Source organism: Cetorhinus maximus, chromosome 28 (genome assembly GCF_964194155.1).
Source record: "Cetorhinus maximus chromosome 28, sCetMax3.hap1.1, whole genome shotgun sequence".
Classification (NCBI taxonomy): Eukaryota; Metazoa; Chordata; class Chondrichthyes; order Lamniformes; family Cetorhinidae; genus Cetorhinus; species Cetorhinus maximus.
Genome location: NC_135906.1, coordinates 16,501,339 through 16,520,977, shown reverse-complemented (window position 1 = coordinate 16,520,977; position 19,639 = coordinate 16,501,339). Strand labels below are relative to the sequence as shown.

General features: G+C 48.0%; 1 protein-coding gene across 3 annotated transcripts in view; it reads right to left on the bottom strand.

The window, feature by feature from the left end:
• Positions 1-1,373: 1,373 nt before the first annotated feature.
• Positions 1,374-19,639, bottom strand: part of pde4a (phosphodiesterase 4A, cAMP-specific) — a 416,509-nt gene continuing 398,243 nt past the window's right edge. For all 3 annotated transcript variants that reach the window (XM_078531259.1, XM_078531260.1, XM_078531262.1), the window contains 6 exons: positions 18,127-18,291; positions 17,690-17,789; positions 16,178-16,332; positions 10,748-10,870; positions 9,112-9,294; positions 1,374-5,011 (listed from right to left, as the gene is read on the bottom strand). In XM_078531259.1, the coding sequence (XP_078387385.1) occupies positions 4,625-5,011; positions 9,112-9,294; positions 10,748-10,870; positions 16,178-16,332; positions 17,690-17,789; positions 18,127-18,291 (1,113 nt within the window). In that variant the 3' untranslated portion in view covers positions 1,374-4,624. The remainder of the gene's footprint in view (positions 5,012-9,111; positions 9,295-10,747; positions 10,871-16,177; positions 16,333-17,689; positions 17,790-18,126; positions 18,292-19,639) is intronic.

The following is a 19,639-nucleotide window of genomic DNA, read 5'->3' as shown; positions in this document are numbered from 1 at the left end:
GGTCAATAAAGGTTGTCACATACCTCATCCTCACCACAGATTGTCTGACTGGAACAAGCTGAGCTATATACACCCACAGGATGCTGTATTTCTGACACATTGGAGACTCCACTGTCCTATTTACCACTGTACCCAATGAATGTGCACACAGTGGAGTGCGTTACACTGTGGCACATGGGCCCTACTAGAATCTTAGTTTCCTGTTTACAGTTTCCAAATTTCTCAAATTCTTGAACATGATTCAGAGAAAGAATAATTTGACCGATCAAGTTTAGAATAGATCAGATTTTGGGAATGGATGAGGGAGGAATAGGTGAGCAGAGAATGGGATGGGGTGGGGGAGGGGGATGGGTGAGGTGGGAGTGGGAGAGGGGGGTAATGGGCAAGGAGGAATGGAGAAGGGGGGAAATGAGTGGGGGGGAATGGGCGAGGGGGAGAATAGGCAAGGGGAATGGGTGAGGAGGAATGGACGAGGGGAATGGGTGAGGAGGAATGGGAGAGGGGGAATGAGAGTGGGGAATGGGAGAGGGGAGAATGGGAGAGGGGAATGGGAGAGTGGGGAATGGGAGGGGGGATTGGGAGAGGGGGGAATGGGTGAGGGGGGAATGGATGAGGAGAAATGGGTGAGGAGGAATGGACAAGGGTGGAATGAGTGAGGGAGAAATGGGAGAGGGGGGAATGGGAGAGGGGGAAATGGGAGAGGGGGGAATGGATGAGGGGGATTGGGAGAGGGGGGATTGGGTGAGGGGGAACGGGAGAGAGGGAATGGGAGAGGGGGAATGGGTGAGGGGAATAGGAAAGGGGGAATGGGTTGGGGGAGGAATGGGAGAGGGGGGATTGGGTGAGGGGGAATGGGAGAGGGGGGAATGGGTGAGGGGGAAATGGGTTAAGGGGGAATGGGAGTGGGGGGAATGGGAGAGGGAGGATTGGGTGAGGGGGATTGGGAGAGGGGGGAATGAGTGAGGGGGGATTGGGTGAGGGGGAACGGGAGAGGGGGAATGGGTTGGGGGGAATGGGAGAGGGGGGAATGGGTAAGGAGGAATGGGAGTGAGGGGAATGGGTGAGGGGGGGATTGGGTGAGGGGGAACAGGAGAGGGGGGAATGGGTGAGGGGGAAATGGGTTAGGGGGGAATGGGTGAGGAGGAATGGGAGTGAGGGGAATGGGTGAGGGGGGGATTGGGTGAGGGGGAATGGGTGATGGGGGGAATGGGTGAAGGGGGATTGGGTGAGGGGCGAATGGGTGAGGAGGATAGGGCAAGAGGGAATGGGTGAGGGGGGAATGGGTGAAGGGGAGGGGGGATTGGGTGAGAGGGATAGGGCGAGAGGGAATGGGTGAGGGGGGAATGGGAGAGAGAGTGTGGGCGAAGGGGGGACTGGGCAAAGGCAAAATATGCGAGTAAGGATTAGGCAAGGACGGGAGGGGGACTTAGCAAGGGGGGAATGGGTGAGGTGTTTCACGAGAGGAAGAATGGTTGAGAGGTGAACCTTTGAATCAGTATATTGGGGTATCTGTACAGGGAGAGATAGTTGGCTTAATAGTCCTGTTAATAATTTCACATTCCGAGGCAGAAATTAGAGTTGAAAGTGGTCTGGGTTTATTCAAATCTTTTTGCCTGATCCAATCTCAGATGTGTAAACCATTCCCCCATCACGGTTGAGTGAATATGAATGAATATTTGCTGCAGACACGTTCCAAATCTTGTTTTTTTGCCCCACCTCCTTACTTGGTAAAGGATACTGGCTTGGTGTTGGTGACAATCCCCAAGAGCATTATAACACATCACATTATAATACACGGGATTTAACACTATTCTCATCAGGGCTATCTCTTGGCCTCCACATTGTAACAGCTTTAGAATGAGTCATTTACAAACATTACATTATGTACAAATATCAAACCAGAACCAAAAAAATAAATCATGAACAATAAAAACTAAAAAACTGTACAAGAACTACAAATCTGTGCCAGATCCTGGCTGGTTAGCGGAGACTGTACAGAATGGCCACAATATCACCAGCTGGGTATCTCTGTGGCTCGCCTGTTTAGCCAAAGAGGGAAGAGTGTTTTTTTTTTCATGAAATGTCCCATGATTTGGAAGATCGTGATGATAATTTCTTTCGTGGATAAGCCTGACTTTTCAGGATTCAATACTATAATACTGGGGCATGGAACAACAGACCTGGAGGCTGGGATTCTAACTCTCAGGTATCAGAGCACATCATGCTCTAAAGGTTAAGGGTGATGTTATATGCACACACAGGGGAAGCTTACACCGCTCCAGATTTTTAATCCTTGGCTCTGCCAACCTGACTCTAAGTACTATGGCAATGAGAGGTTTTGCTGGAGGAGATGGGAAAATGGTGGTGTAGTGGCAATGTCACTGGACTAATAATCCAAAGACCGAGGCTAATACTCTGTGGGACACTGATGCAGATTCTCCCAAGGTAGCTGGTGGAATTTAAAAATTCAATCAATCAAATCTGAAATTGAAAGCTAGTCTCAGTTACGGTGACCATGAACTATCATTAGTTGTCATAAAAAACCTATCTGGGTCAGTAATGTCCCTTGGAGAAGGAAATCTGCCAACTTTAACTGGCCTGGTCTACATGTGACTCCAGACCCACAGCAATGTAACTGACCCTTAACTGCCCTCTGAAATGGCCTAGCAAGCCGCTCAGTTCAAGGGCAATTAGGGATAGGCAACAAATGCTGGCCTGGCCAGCGATGCCCACATCCCGTCAAATAATTTTTTTAAAAATTGGAGAAGCTGTTTGCACTGGCTGGAGGGCTGAACCAGAAGACACAGATTAAAAGTAATGGACAAAAGAATCTGTGAAGGTGAGAATTGTTTTTACACAGTGAGTTATTGTGACCTGGAACGCACTACCCAAAAGTGGAACCAAATTCTTTTGCAACTTCAAAATTGAATTCAAAATACTCAATTAAATTGGATAAATATTCAAAAACAAAAGAAATAGGAGCAAGCAGGTGGATGGGACTAATTGGATAACTTTTTCAAAGAGCCAGCACATCCATGGCGGACTGAATGTACTCCTGGGGTGCTGTATGTTTCAAAGTGGGTGTTGGGTTATAGGGAGAGTGTATGCTCCACATTGTGCACTGTCTAAGTTAGTTCTGGAACTCAATATGATTAACATCATGTTCCGTGAGCTGGGTCTTAATGGAATGCAGCATTTATGGCGGTGAGAACAGCATAGAGTATTGGCAATTCTGGCAGACTCCATTAGCTTGGCTCTTGGCACAGGAGGGAATCCCTATGGCATCACACCCACAATCTCATCTCCGGGATTGAGAGTGGGCTGTAGAGAGTTCTCTTGCAAGCTCAAACTGAGTTTAAGGCAAAAAAAAATTAACTTATACTGACCTTATACAGCAAACCAGGAGAGCAGCAATTTCATGTCCTGAATTTAAAGTGGTCTTGGGGGTAATTGGAGAAACAAGCAAATGAAAGTTGTGGTTTAGAACAGAACCCTCTCCTGATTCAGGGGCAGACAAGTAAATCATTCTGATTTCAGGATTTTCTTCACACCTCAGTAGCTATCAGTGTGTGTATGTATATGTGTGTGTATGTGTGCCTGCGTTCATGTATTTGTGTGGTTGTGTGCATGTATGTGTGTGTTTGAATGCGCGCATGTGTGTGCCCATATCTGTGTATATTTATCAGGCGAAGATACTATTGGGCCTGGCTGTAATATTCCTATGGTCAAATTTCCTGCCAGAATTCAGAAGAATGGCCGGCAGAATAAAGAGGGCAGGAGGCTGTCCTGTTGTGGTGCTAGCTGCAACATGGGACCAAACCTTACCTTGTTCTACTCAAAGCCACTCAGGACATGAAAGTGCAACGCCCTCCTAGCACATGGGAATGGTAAACCTCAAATAGAGGAAACATTCCCATCCTCAGCCAGCACAGCTAATTGTGCACATCCCAGAATCTCTACAACTTAAATTATTTTAAAAAGTTCCAAGATATTGCCGTATTGTGCAAAAGAAGGTTGGAGGAAGACTTCACAAATTGAAGAGCAGAGTTTAGTGTTTGTAACCGGTTTAACTTCAAATCCACCGGCTTATGTCCCATTGATCTGGCTCTTACTAGAACCTTGCAGAATAAATTATAAGAAACAGTACGTAATATATAACATTAAAAATAAAACAAATCATTGCTTGACTTAACTACAAAGACAAAGCTTGTAGATAATTCTAGAAAAGGCACACAGTTCCCAGACCCAGTCACACTCAGAGAAATGGCTTCCTTGCTGTGGAAACAATGCGGAGGAGAGGGAGCTTAGGTGGGTTCACCCAATTCCTGTTGAAAGTCTGTCATTCCTTCTCCTTCAGTCCTGTCGGGCTGGGGCATGAGTGAGGAACATGTTATTTCTCAGTGACTTCCTCTCACCCTATTACCCATTAAAGGTCCAAACCAAACGAAGAATGGCTTTGATCTCCTGCCACCTTTCTGTCCCGGATTTCCTGAGTGTTAGGGCGCTCTGACAGTGGAACCCACTCACAGACCTGGATTCCAATCTACAGTTGATGCGCATGTCTCCAAAGAAAGACAAATTTCATTTGTTTTGTCCTTTCTACACAAGGGCTGTTCTCCCTCTTTTATGATTCTACAGAAGGTGTGTCCTTGGCTGTGGTGTCTAACTGTCCCTCCTCGCTGCCTCTCTCCTCCTGCGCCTCGGCTGTGCACAACATGGTCTCCTCTGAGCTGTGGCAGCTCGTCTCCTCCTCTCCTGTGCTGTTTCTCTCCTTGTCTGATCGATCAGAATCCTCTTCCTCCTCCAGTGTCAGTTCGAATTGAAACTTGTCAATGCACACTTCTTCACCCTGACTGGGATCATCCAGCGGTGGGGAGGGGCTCTGTGGAATCATACTTTGATACCAGTATCTGTTGTCCTCCAGAGTGTCCAGGATATCCTGGGCGTCAGGGTGCACTAGGTCACCCCATGTTTCCCACAGAGGGTGCACGATGTAGTCAATGAATCCCACCTGAAAAGCACAGTGAATAACATCAGAGACAATAAACATCTTTCCATTCCCCCTCCCCTACCTTGCCCCTATTACCCTCCCTAAGCTTCCCTTACTGTAGACCTGAGGTATTTGTGTACAAGATGGATCTTGTTGTCCAGCCCACTTAGGGATTCTCAAGACGTGAAGCCTGAATCAGCGATGTGCTGAATGGGATTCAGAGGTGAACTTACATCTTTCCATTAAATTTCTCCTTACGAACATATGAATGAGGAGCAGGTTAGCTAGCCAATCTTCTATCCATGCCAATATGTTATCCCCTGCACCATGAGCTTTTATTTTCTGCACTAACCTTCGATGAGGCACCTTATCAAATACCTTCTAGAAATCTAAGTACAGTACATTCACCGGTTCCCCTTTATCCACAGCACCTGTTACTTCCTCAAAGAACTCCAATAAATTTGTTAAACATGATTTTCCTTTCACAAAGCTATGTTGACTCTGCCTGATTACCTTGAATTTATCTAAGTGCCCTGTTTTTCTTTATTCATTCATGGGATGTGGCTCGGCCAGCATTTATTGCCCATCCCTAATTGCCCTTGTTCAGAGGGTATTTAAGAGTCAACCACATTGCTGTGGGTCTGGAGTCACATGTAGGCCAGACCAGGTAAGGACAGCAGATTTCCTTCCCTAAAGGACATTAGTGAACCAGATGGATTTTTATGACAATCGGCAATGGTTTCATGATCATCATCAAACTTTTAATTCCAGATTGTTTTTTATTGAATTCAAATTCCACTATCTGCTGTGGTAGGTTTCAAACCCAGGTCCCCAGAGCATAACCCTGGGTCTCTGGATTACTAGTCCAGCAACAATACCACTATGCTATCGCCATCTTTAATAACAACCTCTAGCACTTTCCCTATGACAGATTTAGGTTAACTGGCCTATAGTTTCCTGTCTCCCTCCCTTTTTGAATAAAGGAGTTACATTTGCTATTTTTTAATCTAATGGAACCTTTCCCGAATCTAGTGGATTTTGGAAAATTAAAACCAACGCATCAACTATCTCATTAGCCACTACTTTTAAGACCCTAGGATGAAATCCATCAGGACCCATGGACTTGTCAACTCACAGTTCCAATAATTTACTCAGTACCACTTCCCTGGTGATTGTAATTTTCTTGAGTTCCTCCCTCCCTTCAAATTCCTGATTTACAGCTATTTATGGGATGTTACTTATATCCCCTATAGTGAAATACCGTTCAATTCATCTGCCATCTTCTTATTTTTTCAATATTAATTCCCCAGACTCACTTTCAATAGGACCAACGCTCACTTTGTTAACTCTTTTCTTTTTAAAATATCTATAGAAACTCTTACTATTTCTCTTTATATTTCTAACTAGTTTTCTCTCATACTCTAATTTTTCCCTCCTTATTAATTTTTTAGTCACTCTTTGCTGTTTTTTATATTCTGCCCAATCTTCTGACCTGCCACCCATCTTTGCACAATTATATGCTTTTTCTTTAAGTTTGATACTACTTTTAACTTTTTTATTTAACCATGGATTTGTGTGTAAGGAATAAGCTATTGCTTTAAGTTTAAGTTTAATTTTTTTTTATTGTTAGAAAGGTTTTAGTTTCACTTTAGACTGGGGCCAGCAGATCTGAAGCCCTGTTTGTGTATCTGCATTTTAATGAGGTTTTGAAGTGGTTTAGAGAAGTTAAAACAAACAAAGTGGGAAGAACTGTACTGTTGCCTAGCAACAAAGGGCCCACAGAAACACAGGGAGAAACAGAAAGCAGTTTTAGGGCAGTTGGAAGCAGTTGCCAGGAGAAGCTGGACACAGGAGCGGGAACTGCAGGAAGCAGGTTCCAAAGAACAAAGAAGAAAGTCCCAAAACCAGGGAGTGGTACGGGAAAAGGGCTCACGATGATAGGTAAGTCAAAGGACAAGGACAAGAATCTGGAACAGAGCCTGTTCAGTGAAGTTAAAGTCAGGAGCAGAGGAAAAGGCTCCAAATTAAAGACAGAAAGCTGCAGGGAGCAGGAATCAAGGCAAGGTGGGCTTGTGAGAAGCCAGAAGATCTGAGGAGACCACCAAAGGTGGGTGACTCCTTATTATGGGCCTGTGAAACATTGGTGTCCTGCTTGGCACAGCTGAATACCCGAGAGTGTGTGTGAAGGGTGAAAGCCTGAAAGAGATGCAGGGGAGATGAACATTGGAAGGAGAGTTCAAACTCTTGGAGGTGGATCCTTGTTGAAGACGTCCAAGTGAAAGCACCATTCGGGAGAATATTCCAAGGCGATTACTTTGAACGTTGAGATTGGAAACTCTCAGGAGAAAGACAGAGTTCAATGAGACTGGTTGGCTCACGGTGTGACAAGTGTCTAAGGGGAGTTGATGAGAAGTCCATAGCATCTGCTTTGGGTGGCATCTGTCACTTGGTTTCAGAGTGTGGGGTGTCCGACCACAGGTCACCTATTGGTTTATATGGACTATATACTTATTGTGAACACTAGAGTATAAGGTAGATTTTGTAACTTGTGTTATCTTTACGAATCTGTTTATATCTATAAAGAAATAGTTGCGGGTGAAGGAATATTGTGATATAGTTCATTTTTTCTTGTTTAATAAATGTTTTAATCTTTTGTTAAAAGTTCATCAGCTGACTGTTCAGTAGCCGCCTTCCATGTTTCTAAAAAAAATAAAAGTTAGGATCTATCAAGCCAGGCTCCACCCTGGGATCTTGTTCAGTAGTAACATCAGCTGGGATCATAACACAGGTTAGTATAGCCTGCTCCCTGGTTGGCTCCAGGTCATGCTAATCTAAAATTATCCAAAAAACATTCCATGACTTTGTCAACTACACTACCTTTGCCCATCTGGCTATTCCAGTCTATAAGTAGATTAAAATCCCCCATGATAATCGCTGTATCTTTCTGACAAGTTCCCAATATTTCTTCTTTGATACCCCGTCCTACCATGTGATTACTGTTAGGAAGCCTGTACACCACTCCCACAAGCGAGCTCTTGCCTTTATCGTTCCTCATCTCTACCCAAACCGCTTCTATATTCTGGTTTCCTGAACTTAGGTCACCCCTCTCTATTGTGTTAATGTCATCTTTAATTAACAGAGCCACCCTTCCACTATTTCCTAACTTCCTAATCTTCCTAAAAGTCATGTACCCTTCAATGTTCAGGTCCCAATTTATCTCATCCTGTAGCCATGTCTCTGTAATGGCCATTAGGTCATACTTATTCATCTCTATTTGCACCATCAGTTCATCTGTTTTGTTTCAAATGCTACCTGCATTCTGATACAGAGCCTTAGGTTTTGTCCCTTTATTATTTTCTAACCTCTAGCCTCATCTGTTGATTTACTCTTAGACATATAAGAACATAAGAACTAGGGGCAGGAGTAGGCAATTCAGCCCCTCGAGCCTGCCCTGCCATTCAATACGATCCTGGCTGATCTCATTTCGGCATCAACTCCAATTTCCCACCCTCTCCCCATATACTCTCTGTCCTTTCCTGTCATGGTCTGCTTATCATTTCCCGTATTAGTACCTTCCTCGCTTACCTTGTCTCTACTCTTTGATATACCACATCTTCCCACATTTGATCCCTTGCCCCCACTATTTAGTTTAAAACCCTTTCTATTTCCCTAGTTATGCGATTCACAAGAACACTCATCCCAGCATGGTTCAGGTGTGGACCGTCCCAATGGTACAGCCCCCACTTTACCCAGTACTGGTGTCAGTGCCTCACGAACTGGAACCCATTTCTCCCACACCAGTCTTTGAACCATGCATTCATCTCTCTGTCCTGATGTAACTGTACAGATCCATAAACTTCTGTCTCTCTCTATGGCACAAAGCTTAAGCAACCAGACTGACACTGAGTGGCAGCCAGCTATTAAACCGTGAGGGGCTTCACAGCCAATGCTCATACTCAGACTCTGTGAAGAGGGAGTCTTTGGATAGAGGCAGTGGGAGAGCAGGAACCTGTACCTAATTCTGGAGTACTGAAGTTAGATGGGTTGTGTGACTCAGTTGTTTAGAGGTATGCTAACTGTGTTCCAAACAGAGTGAATCTCAGCCCTGTATCCACACGTACCTGCGTCTTTTCCACTGAGGCTGTGTGTTTGTCACACATCGGACTGATCTCCATCCCTCGCTCGCGTTCCTTGTCTCCCTGTCGGAAAAACTCCTCCAGAATACGATCTGTCCACTGTCGGTACAGCTCCAGGGGTTTGGTAGGGTTACTCAGATCAGCACAGTGGACCATATTCCTCATCACCTAGCAACAAAATCACACCAACACTGAGTAACCATCGTACCCAATCCCAGGACAGCCAGTTGCAGCTCATTTCTGGATGTCAGGGAGTTACATTTCCTGTTCCTTTGACCATTTGCCCTGAAATAAAAAGCACAAGTTTCTACAGGACACACAGTCAGTACCACCAGGCATGGGACACACAGTCAATACCACCAAAAACAGGACACACAGTCAGTACCACCAGACATGGGACACACAGTCAATACCACCAAAAACAGGACACACAGTCAGTACCACTAGAAACAGGATACAGTCAGTATCACCAGAAACAGGATACACAATCAGTACTACCAGAAACAGGATACAGTCAGTACCGCCAGAGACAGGACACACAGTCAGTACCACTAGAAACAGGATACAGTCAGTATCACCAGAAACAGGATACAGTCAGTATCACCAGAAACAGGATACACAATCAGTACCACTAGAAACAGGATACAGTCAGTACCACCAGACACAGGACACACAGTCAGTACCACCAGAAACAGGACACACAGTCTGTACCACCAGAAACAGGATACAGTCAGTACCACCAGAAACAGGACACACAGTCAGTACCACCAGAGTCAAGGCACACAGTCAGTACCACCAGAAACAGGACACACAGTCAGTACCACCAGAAACAGGATACAGTCAGTGCCACCAGAGACATGACACAGTACCCTCAGACACTGGACACAGTCAGTACCCCCAGAACACGGGACACACAGTCAGTACCCCAGATCTGGGACAGAAATCTGTATCCCCAGACCTGGGTCACAGTCAGTACCCCCAGACACGGGACACAGTCTGTACCCCCAGAACACGGGACACACAGCCTGTACCCCCAGACATGGGACACACAGTCAGTGCCCCCAGGCACGAGACACAGTCAGCACCCCTAGACACGGGACACAGTCAGTCCCCCCAGACATGGGACACACAGTCAGCACCCCAAGACACAGAACACACAGTCAGTACCCCCAGACACGGGACACACAGTCTGTACCCCAGACCCCCAGACTCAGGATATAGTCTGTACCCCCAGACACAGGACACAAAGTCATAACCCCCAGACATGGGACAGTCTGTACCCTCAGGCACGAGACACAGTCAGTACCCTCAGACACAGGATATAGTCTGTACCTCCCAGACACGGGACACACAGTCAGTGCTCCCAGACACAAGACAGACAGTCAGTACCGCCAGACACGGGTCAGACAGTCAGTACCCCCAGACACGAGACACAGTCAGTACCCCCAGACATGGGACAAGCAGTCAGTGTCCCCAGAACGAGACACAGTCAGTGCCCCTTGACACGGGACAGACTGTCAGTGCCCCCAGACACGGGACAGTCAGTGCCCCCAGACACGGGACCGACAGTTAGTGCCCCCAGACATGGGACAATGCCCTCGACTAAGGGCACATTCAGTACCTGGATCCTATCAGTGTAGTTGTCGAGCAGCAGGACACCTGAGCTGGTCACTTTCTTTGTCTCCACCATGGTTTTCAAGTCTGCCAGCAGGCTCATGTGTTTTGACATGTCCGTTGCCAGAACCTGTGGATGAGAAAACCACAAGGAAAGAAATCAGATAGAAAGTCTCATTCCACACTGCCCTTTACAATCAATCAAGTACTTTTTGACGTATTGTCACTGTTGAAATGTGGGACCTTACAAACTGGAAGTACCAGATAATGGGCAGAATCGTCCCTGATTTACACTAAGTGCGGCAGCGAGCAGGGAAAACAATATTTTACCCACCGGCCGCAATGGCGGCTGCTCACACCGTATCGTTCCAAACCTGCCGCATTAATTATGTGTTCTTGGGAAATACGCCGTTTCCATGGCGGGTGGGGTCTCATTCGCCTGCCACACCATCACCTCGCCGAGCACCATATTTAAAATCCAGCCATGTGCACACCTCTCAGTGCTTCCAGCCCACGAGTGCTGCACGGAAGACATGGCCCCGAAAGGCAAGAAGACTGCAGCACCCACCCCCAGCCCGGTTCAATGATGCGTCCCTCGAGTCCCTTTTGGGTGCAATGGAGGCTCGCCGTGATGTCCTCCGCTCTGGCCGCAGGACGGGCATCAACATCACCAATCTGGCTTGGCAGCTGGTGGCAGCGATGGTCAGCGCCAACGCACTGCAAAAGAGGACAGCCATCCAGCGCCACAAGAGGATGATCTCATCCATTCCGTCAGGGTAAGTCACTCTTCTCATCACTCTCAACTCACGCACTCACAAACCCATCACACATCCACAGGGAACTGGCTCACTGCCAGTTCAAGGGACATCACCATTCACTCTCTCGCACACACATTCATGGTTCGCATCCCATCCATGAGACCACTCACCACCCGCACAGGCCAGGCATACTTATCATCTGACCTGGCAGGCGCTCTGCTTACATTCTCTCCATCTCTATTCGTGCCGGACAAGCTGGCGCACAACAAGAGGGAGAGGTCGCAGGCTGGTGGAGGAATGCCTGAAATCAAGATCCTCATGGACTTTGAAAATAGAGCCATCCAGGCTGGCGATGTTTTGGACCGGTCCTGTGCTGACGGTGACATCGGCGCTGCTCTACCAAGAGAGGAGCCAGCAGTGCGACATCCATCGGACAATCATGCTGTGAGTGATGTGTCCTGTGTTACAGGCCACTGCCATGCACCAATTATCTCTCCTTGCTTCCACAGGCACATCTGGGAAACAGCCAAGAGACTCCATGGACTCCATGAACCAGGGCCTCCAATCAAGCCCTGAGGGAAGCTCAGAAGAGAAATCCACTGAAACCTTTCCTGAAGTCCTGTCACATCGCTCACCCACACCCTCCACCAGCGCAGAGATACATATCTCAGTGGGACCTAGCTTTAAAGTAGCCCCGGGATCACAATCTGGTGAGCACATCGCACTGTCTGATCCATAGCAGACGGCGGCAGGGACTTCCCAGGTGTCCGGCACTCGAAGGACTGCTGGAGGCCAGAAATTTGCTGAGTCTGTGTCAGATGACGAGCCTCTGGATGCAGTCATACCTCAGTTGCTGGAGCTGCAAAGGCAAGCTCGGGAACATCAGGAAGAGATGTCTGCTGCACTCCTCAGATTGCAAGGCACGATGGAGGAGTCTATCTGTCTTCAGGCTGAGGTGATAGCGCCGGCATGGCAACGCACCAAGGTCAACACTGGTAGGATTGCAGCCGCCATGGAGACCTTGGTCCAAGACATCGGTCCTGCGCTGCTGCACAGGCTGAACTCCATCGCCGATGGCATAGTTGGCCTCCAACACTGTGTACATGAGAGGGGTGCAGGGCAGTCCGATCTCACTCCAACTACCCCTTGACCTCAAGGAGTCAGCCAGGGGCCCTCAGGCACCCATTGAGAGGAGGATCAGCAGGAGGTAAACCCACCGGGGCCTTCCATCCAGGTGACTGCAGGAGTGTTCAGCCCATCTGAATCCCCTATTCCTGTGACCCCAGCAGCTCCAGCTCCACAGGCCGAGGGGGGTGCCAGTGAGACACAGCAGAACCCCGAAAGCAGTCCGGCGCCTTCCAAGTCTCAGCCCGCCAGAGGACGCCCGCCAAGGCCATCACAGACAGGGCATAGCACTCAGCTGGCTGCCTCCACCTCCATTGTGGATGTCCAGGGAGCACCAAGACATAGTGGCAGCGTTAGGAAAGTTAAGAAGATATAGTTACACAGTCTGGGCACCGGTGTTAATCACTTGTACATAATGTTCACTATTGTAAATAAGGTCCCAAGAATATCTCCTTGTTCTGATGAACAATGTTCGTGTCATTCAGACACATTTCTGCACAAGGTGTTGCAGTCCAGGATCTCTTCCCTGTGCTTTGTGCAGCCTTCAGGCCAAAGTGAAGCTCCGGTCTCACACTCCCTGGACACAGTACTGATGTCTGCACCTCGATGTTGCTGGTCATTGCTGCCAGAGTGTAGTGGACAGGCTTCACAGAGTTCCGTCATTCTCTCTGTGTGCTCTCAGCACCTTCAAGGTGGGGCTGACCCCCATCTCTTCAGCATCTGTGACCAGTGACACTGTGCTCCTGAAGGACTCAGGTGCTGAAGGTGAACAAAGGATCAGATGCTTTTAAAATTTCATGGCTGCGTCTCTATGATATGACCCTGATCACTGAGCGCAAGCGAGCTTCCCTCGGCCAGACAGGAGTCGGACATTCTCAGGGTCTGTGTGAAGATCTATGGAGTGCCCTCGCTGCATGTTGTCATCATTCCCCTGCAATCGAGTGACTATTAGGGCCTCCACTGCGTCTCCATGATGGGAGCATTATCACAGAGGTTATGTGCGCTGCCATAAGCCAGACTGGAGTCAAATGTTCACAGATTGAATGTGAGCATCTATGGTGTCTCCTCACTGCATGTCGTCATCATTCTCCACAAATCTAGCAGCTATGAGGGACTCCCGAGCGCAACTGCCTTGTCTAGCCAGTGCGGGGGCTTCATCCTCATCACTGTTATCTTCTGGGATCTCCTCACCCTCATCCCCGTCTGTATCCTCCACAACGGAGGAGACCTCCAGCTCCTGTATCTCCTCCTCAGCCAGCTCCTCTCCCCATTGCAGTACCAGGTTGTAAAAGGTGCAGCAGACGACGACGATGATGCGTGACACCCTCTGTGGACTATATTGCAGGGCTTCACCAGACCGGTCCAGACACCGGAACCTCATTTTCAACATCCCGATGGTTTGCTCCACCAAGTTGTGAGTTGCAGCATGAGCCTCGTTATACCTCCTCTCTGCTGCAGTCTGAGGCCGCCGCACGGATGTCATCAGCCACGGCCTCTGTGGGTAGCCCTTTTCCCCGAGGAGCCATCCCTGCAGCCTCTGTAGACCCTGGAAGATGTAAGGGATCTGTGACTGACTGAGAATGTAGGGGCCAAGCACACTCCCCAGAAACCGTGCCCAGACCTGCAGGATGCCTTGTGGTGGTCACACACCAACTGCACATTCAGTGAATGGAAGCCCTTCTTGTTGACATAGTTGACCTCTTGTGGTGGAGATCTGAGCGCCAAGTGAGTGCAGCCAATGGCACCCTGCACATGTGGAAAACCCGAGATCTGGGCAAATCCAATCGTTCTTGCATCCTGGCTCACTTGGTCCCGGGCGAAATGCACAAAGTTGTGTGCCCTCAGTTCCCGAGACACTCGCAGTCTTCGGCGACACTCGTTCTCGGTCATCTACAGGAATGAAAGGTGGTGTCTGTAGACCCTGCGTCTAGCGAGGCACTGACCAACGATGGTTCGCTGTGGCCCTTCAGCAGCGTGTGCGGAGCCCCAGCCACTCCTTCTTCCAGAGGGTGCTGCTCCTCCCTCTGCACAGCCGGGTGCCTCCGTCACTCTCTTCTCTGTCCTCCCCATTTTCTGTACGCCAAGAGGCAAACAGCTAGTTCACCAGGCTCCATGCCCCTGATGTACTCCTCCTGCAGGATGAAAGCGAGAGATGCATGGGTTAGCTTGGGTATACCAAGAACCTCTCTTGGTTAAGTCTGAAGGCCTCTTAACGCATCCCAGAGAGTGCTGGCCACCACTTGGATGGCCAGAGTTCAGTGCACTGCATAGCTGCCCGAAACCCCACCCTCCCCCTGCCCCACTCCACCTGACCAATTGGCGGCAGCTTTGGCCATTGAACTGCATGCTGTGCTCTCAGCTCAGGCACAGGCATTCTCCTAACCCGCACTGCAAGGCTGCGCTGTTAGCTTGAACCATGGGGGCGACTGGTCCAAACCGGGATGATGACATTGCCAGGGGCTGTGAGCACCTCCACCAGTGACTGCTCCATGGCCAGATTTAGCGAGGAGATTATACAACTTGCCCAGTCGTCTAACAGTTCTGCAGTCCACTAAAATGCTCATTAGTTTTCAGTCTGTGCCCAAGGGGTGGAGCACTTGGTGGCACTTTCATGCCTCTGCGTTGCTGAGTGGGCAGATAAGCTCGAGGCCTGACTCCACACATGTCAATGTGGCTGCGCCGGAACTGTCTCAGCTGCAGAGGAATGGTCACTTTATACAAGGTGTCCCTAATGTGTGGCCGCTTCCCTCCCCCTGACCCTGCACGTGCTTGTGCACCACCTTCAACCGCACGGCAGTCCTTGCCCCCATGCCTCCTACATGCTTCAACCTTAAAGCCCAACAGGCAACCTGGGTGAGCGATGCACAACGTTATTGTGTACTCACCTCCTAGTTCCCCTCAAAGTGCAGCCCGCTAAGTGCACGCCTTTAACTGCAGTTGTGAAACATGTTGGCACGATGGGCGGGGGGTGGGGGGGATGATTCCAGCAGGCTGGCCTCACAATGTCATGCAGATGTATTAAAATGAGGTTCCTGACGTCCGAAGGTGGGAATTGCAGCCTGCCATCGACGGGCTGAGTGGACAATCGAAAACTGCTTTCACAACGTTGTGAAACTAATTTTTGGCCTTCTTACCATATCGTCCACTCACGCTGCCAAGCACGCCCGATTCCGCCCAATGTGCTTTAGTGATATTTCATATCTCATCTGAGAGACAGCCGTACCCACAGTGCAGCACTCCCTCAGTACGGTATGCGCAGTGCTGGCCTGCATTATGGGCTCAAGTCTCTGTCTTGTCTCTGACTCTGCTACCCACTGAACCAAGATGGGAGAACAGAGGGCAGAGGCATACTCACCATGTCGAGAACAGGGGCAGAAGCTTGTCGAGAACAGGGGCAGAGGCTTGTCGAGAACAGGGGGCAGAGGCTTGTCGAGAACAGGGGGCACAGGCTTGTCGAGAACAGGGGGCACAGGCTTGTCGAGAACAGGGGGCAGAGGCTTGTCGAGAACAGGGGGCAGTGGCTTGTCGAGTACAGGGGATAGAAACATACTCACCATGTCGATGACCATTTTGCGTAGACTCTGCCGCTGCCGTTTGGGGAGATTCTGGAAGATGTCACAGTTTTCCTCCTGGAGAAGTTTGAAGCCAACAGCGAGATGATGATTCTCTAGGACAGACTCATCGTTGTACATGAGTGCCAGCTCGGAGTCTGAGAGACAGTGACATAACTGTCAGTATTGGACAACAACCAGCATCCCTGCTACATCAATCTGGGGGAGAGGTCCTAAAGCATACAAGGTCATTCCAAACACACAGAGTGCCAGTGCCTGGAGCTTACCCTGAATAAACAGTGACTCTGTACAGTTACAGTGAGTGACCCTTAGCTTGAATAAACAGTGAGTCTGTACAGTTACACAGTGGGTGATCCTCACCTTGTTGAATAAACAGTGACTCTGTAGAGTTACAGTGAGTGACCCTTATCCTGAATAAACTCTGTAGAGTTACACAGTGAGTGACCCTTACCCAGCTGAGTAAACAGTGACACAGTGAATGATCGTTACCCTGCTGGACAAACAGTCACCCTGTACAGTTACTTAGTGAATGATATACAAATGTCACCCAGTCCAGGGAGGCTCCAAAGGCTGCAGAATGCTGTAGCATTTAGGAGCTTGACAAGCCTCAGGATCTTTGCTGAGTTTCTTTGCTGGTTCAGTGGCCCTATGTGATATTCAAAATCGTCCCCAAGAGGCCTCTAGTTCAAAGCCTACTCAGCACAGGGTTTGCTGATCGTTGTAGGGTCTACAATTAACCACAACCTGAACTATGGAAGGGCTGCAAATGACCCAGGTCCGCTGCTCCTGCTGGACACTGGGTGACGGACTATGATGCTGCCTACAGTCAAATAGCCTACCAGCTGTCGATCTCTGGGCTCACACATGAGGAAATCACTAGGGTGATAGTGCAGACTGTCTGGTTCCCATCACCCCGTCATTTCCAGCAAGCATCAGGCCTTTGAGAGAGGACGGAATAAACATTTCAAACAAAGGTACTCATTCCTCCAGCCCTCAGCGCCATCAATAATAAATACAGGCTGTTAGCAGTCTCCCCAGATCAGCTTCCACTACCATACCAGGTAAAGGCTGGTAGTATAGTGGGCATGCTACTGGAGCAATAATCCAGAAATTGAGAGTTTAAATCCTTCTGGGACAATCTGAGAATTTTAATTCATAAAAATATTTGGAAAAAGCTAGTGTTCAGTAACAGTGCGCATGAAGCTTCATAGATTGTGATAAAAACTCACCTTGGTTCACTAATGTCCTTTCAGGAAGGAAACCTGCTTTCCTGTCCAGTCTTGCTCCAGTCTCACACCACACAGCTTGTCTGCCCTCTGAAGCAGACTAGCAAGCCATTCAGCTGTATCAAGTCATGAATGGTTTATGAAGAAGGCCAATCATCACCTTCTCAGGGAAACTAGGGATGGGCAGTAAATGATGGCCTTGCCTACAATGGCCACACCCCGAGAACGAATAAGAATGTTAAGTGTCTGAGGTGGGTTTGATACTCACTGGTGTTGATGAGGAACTGATTGGAAACTCCTGGATGATCCACGTCGTGAATCGCAGCAGCAAACAATGCAGCAAGAGTCTCCAGATCAGTGAAGACAGCCTGAAATAAATAGCAAGAAACAGCTGCAGTCAGAGGCGCATGTTGTAGTGGTGACCACGCTCCTATTTGTAAATATTTGTCATCCAGCCTCAATCAAAGTGCAGCCTAAATGACACAGCAAATCCTCCTTCAGTCAACAGGACCCAACTGAGTGAGGTCAGCAAACAGTCATCCAGAAAGGATCAAAATAATCTGACTGAGAATCTGTCTTGGTGTCTGGGCAGGGAGGCTGCAGAAGTTGCACTCACCTTGCAATTGGCGGGTGATATGTCGTTCCCACCTACCCCACAGTGCAAAAGAGATCTAGTGAGCAGGAGTGAGGGTGAAATGTACTCACATCGAGGGCCGGGGTAGACAGCAGTACGTGTGTGGACTGGGTGACATCAGCTGCATGCAAACTGTTGTGGTAGGCGACATCCGCATGGTAATGGTCCTCCAGTGTCATGATGTAGGTGAGGAAAGTGTCAACCGGAATCCTGAAGGTCTTCATCAAGTCTCTCTCCTGAAATAAACACAACAAATGATCCTTACTGTGAATAAACAGTGACTCTGTACAGTAACACGGTGAGTGACCCTTACCCTGAATAAACAGTGACTCTGTACAGTAACACAGTGAGTGACCCTGACACTGAATAAACAGTGACTCTGTACAGTAACACAGTGAGTGACCTTGACACTGAATAAACAGTGAATCTGTACAGTAACACGGTGAGTGAACCATACCCTGAATAAATAGTGACTCTGTACAGTAACACAGTGAGTGACTCTTACACTAAATAAACAGTGATCATGTACAATTACACAGTGAGTGATCCTTACCCTGAATAAACAGTGACACTGTACAGTTAGTGAGCGATCCTTGTACTGAATAAACAGTGACTCTGTACAGTAACACAGTGAGTGCCCCTTACACTGAATAAACAGTGACACTGTAAAATTAAAGTGAGTGATCCATACCCTGAATAAACAGTGACACTGTAAAATTACAGTGAGTGATCCTTACACTGAATAAACAGTGACTCTGTACAGTAACACAGTGAGTGATCCTTACACTGAATAAACAGTGACTCTGTATAGTAACACTGTGAGTGATCCTTACACTGAATAAACAGTGACTCTGTACAGTTATACAGTGAGTGACCCTTACACTGAATAAACAGTGACTCTGTACAGTTACACATTGAGTGACCCTTACACTGAATAAACAGTCACTCTGTACAGCTACGCAGTGAGTGACCCTTACACTGAATAAACAGTGACTCGGTACAGTTACAGTGAGTGACCCTTACACTGAATAAACATTGACTCTGTACAGTTACACAGTGAGTGACCCTTACACTGAATAAACAGTGACACTGTAAAATTAAAGTGAGTGATCCTCACCCTGAATAAACAGTGACTCTGTACTGTTACACAGCGAGTGATCCATACCCTGAATAAACAGTGACACTGTAAAATTAAAGTGAGTGATCCTCACCCTGAATAAACAGTGACTCTGTACTGTTACACAGTGAGTGATCCATACCCTGAATAAACAGTGACACTGTAAAATTAAAGTGAGTGATCCTTACACTGAATAAACAGTGACTCTGTACAGTAACACAGTGAGTGACCCTTACACTGAGTAAACAGTGACTCTGTACAGTTATACAGTGAGTGACCCTTACACTGAATAAACAGTGACTCTGTACAGTTACACATTGAGTGACCCTTACACTGAATAAACAGTCACTCTGTACAGCTACGCAGTGAGTGACCCTTACACTGAATAAACAGTGACTCGGTACAGTTACAGTGAGTGACCCTTACACTGAATAAACATTGACTCTGTACAGTTACACAGTGAGTGA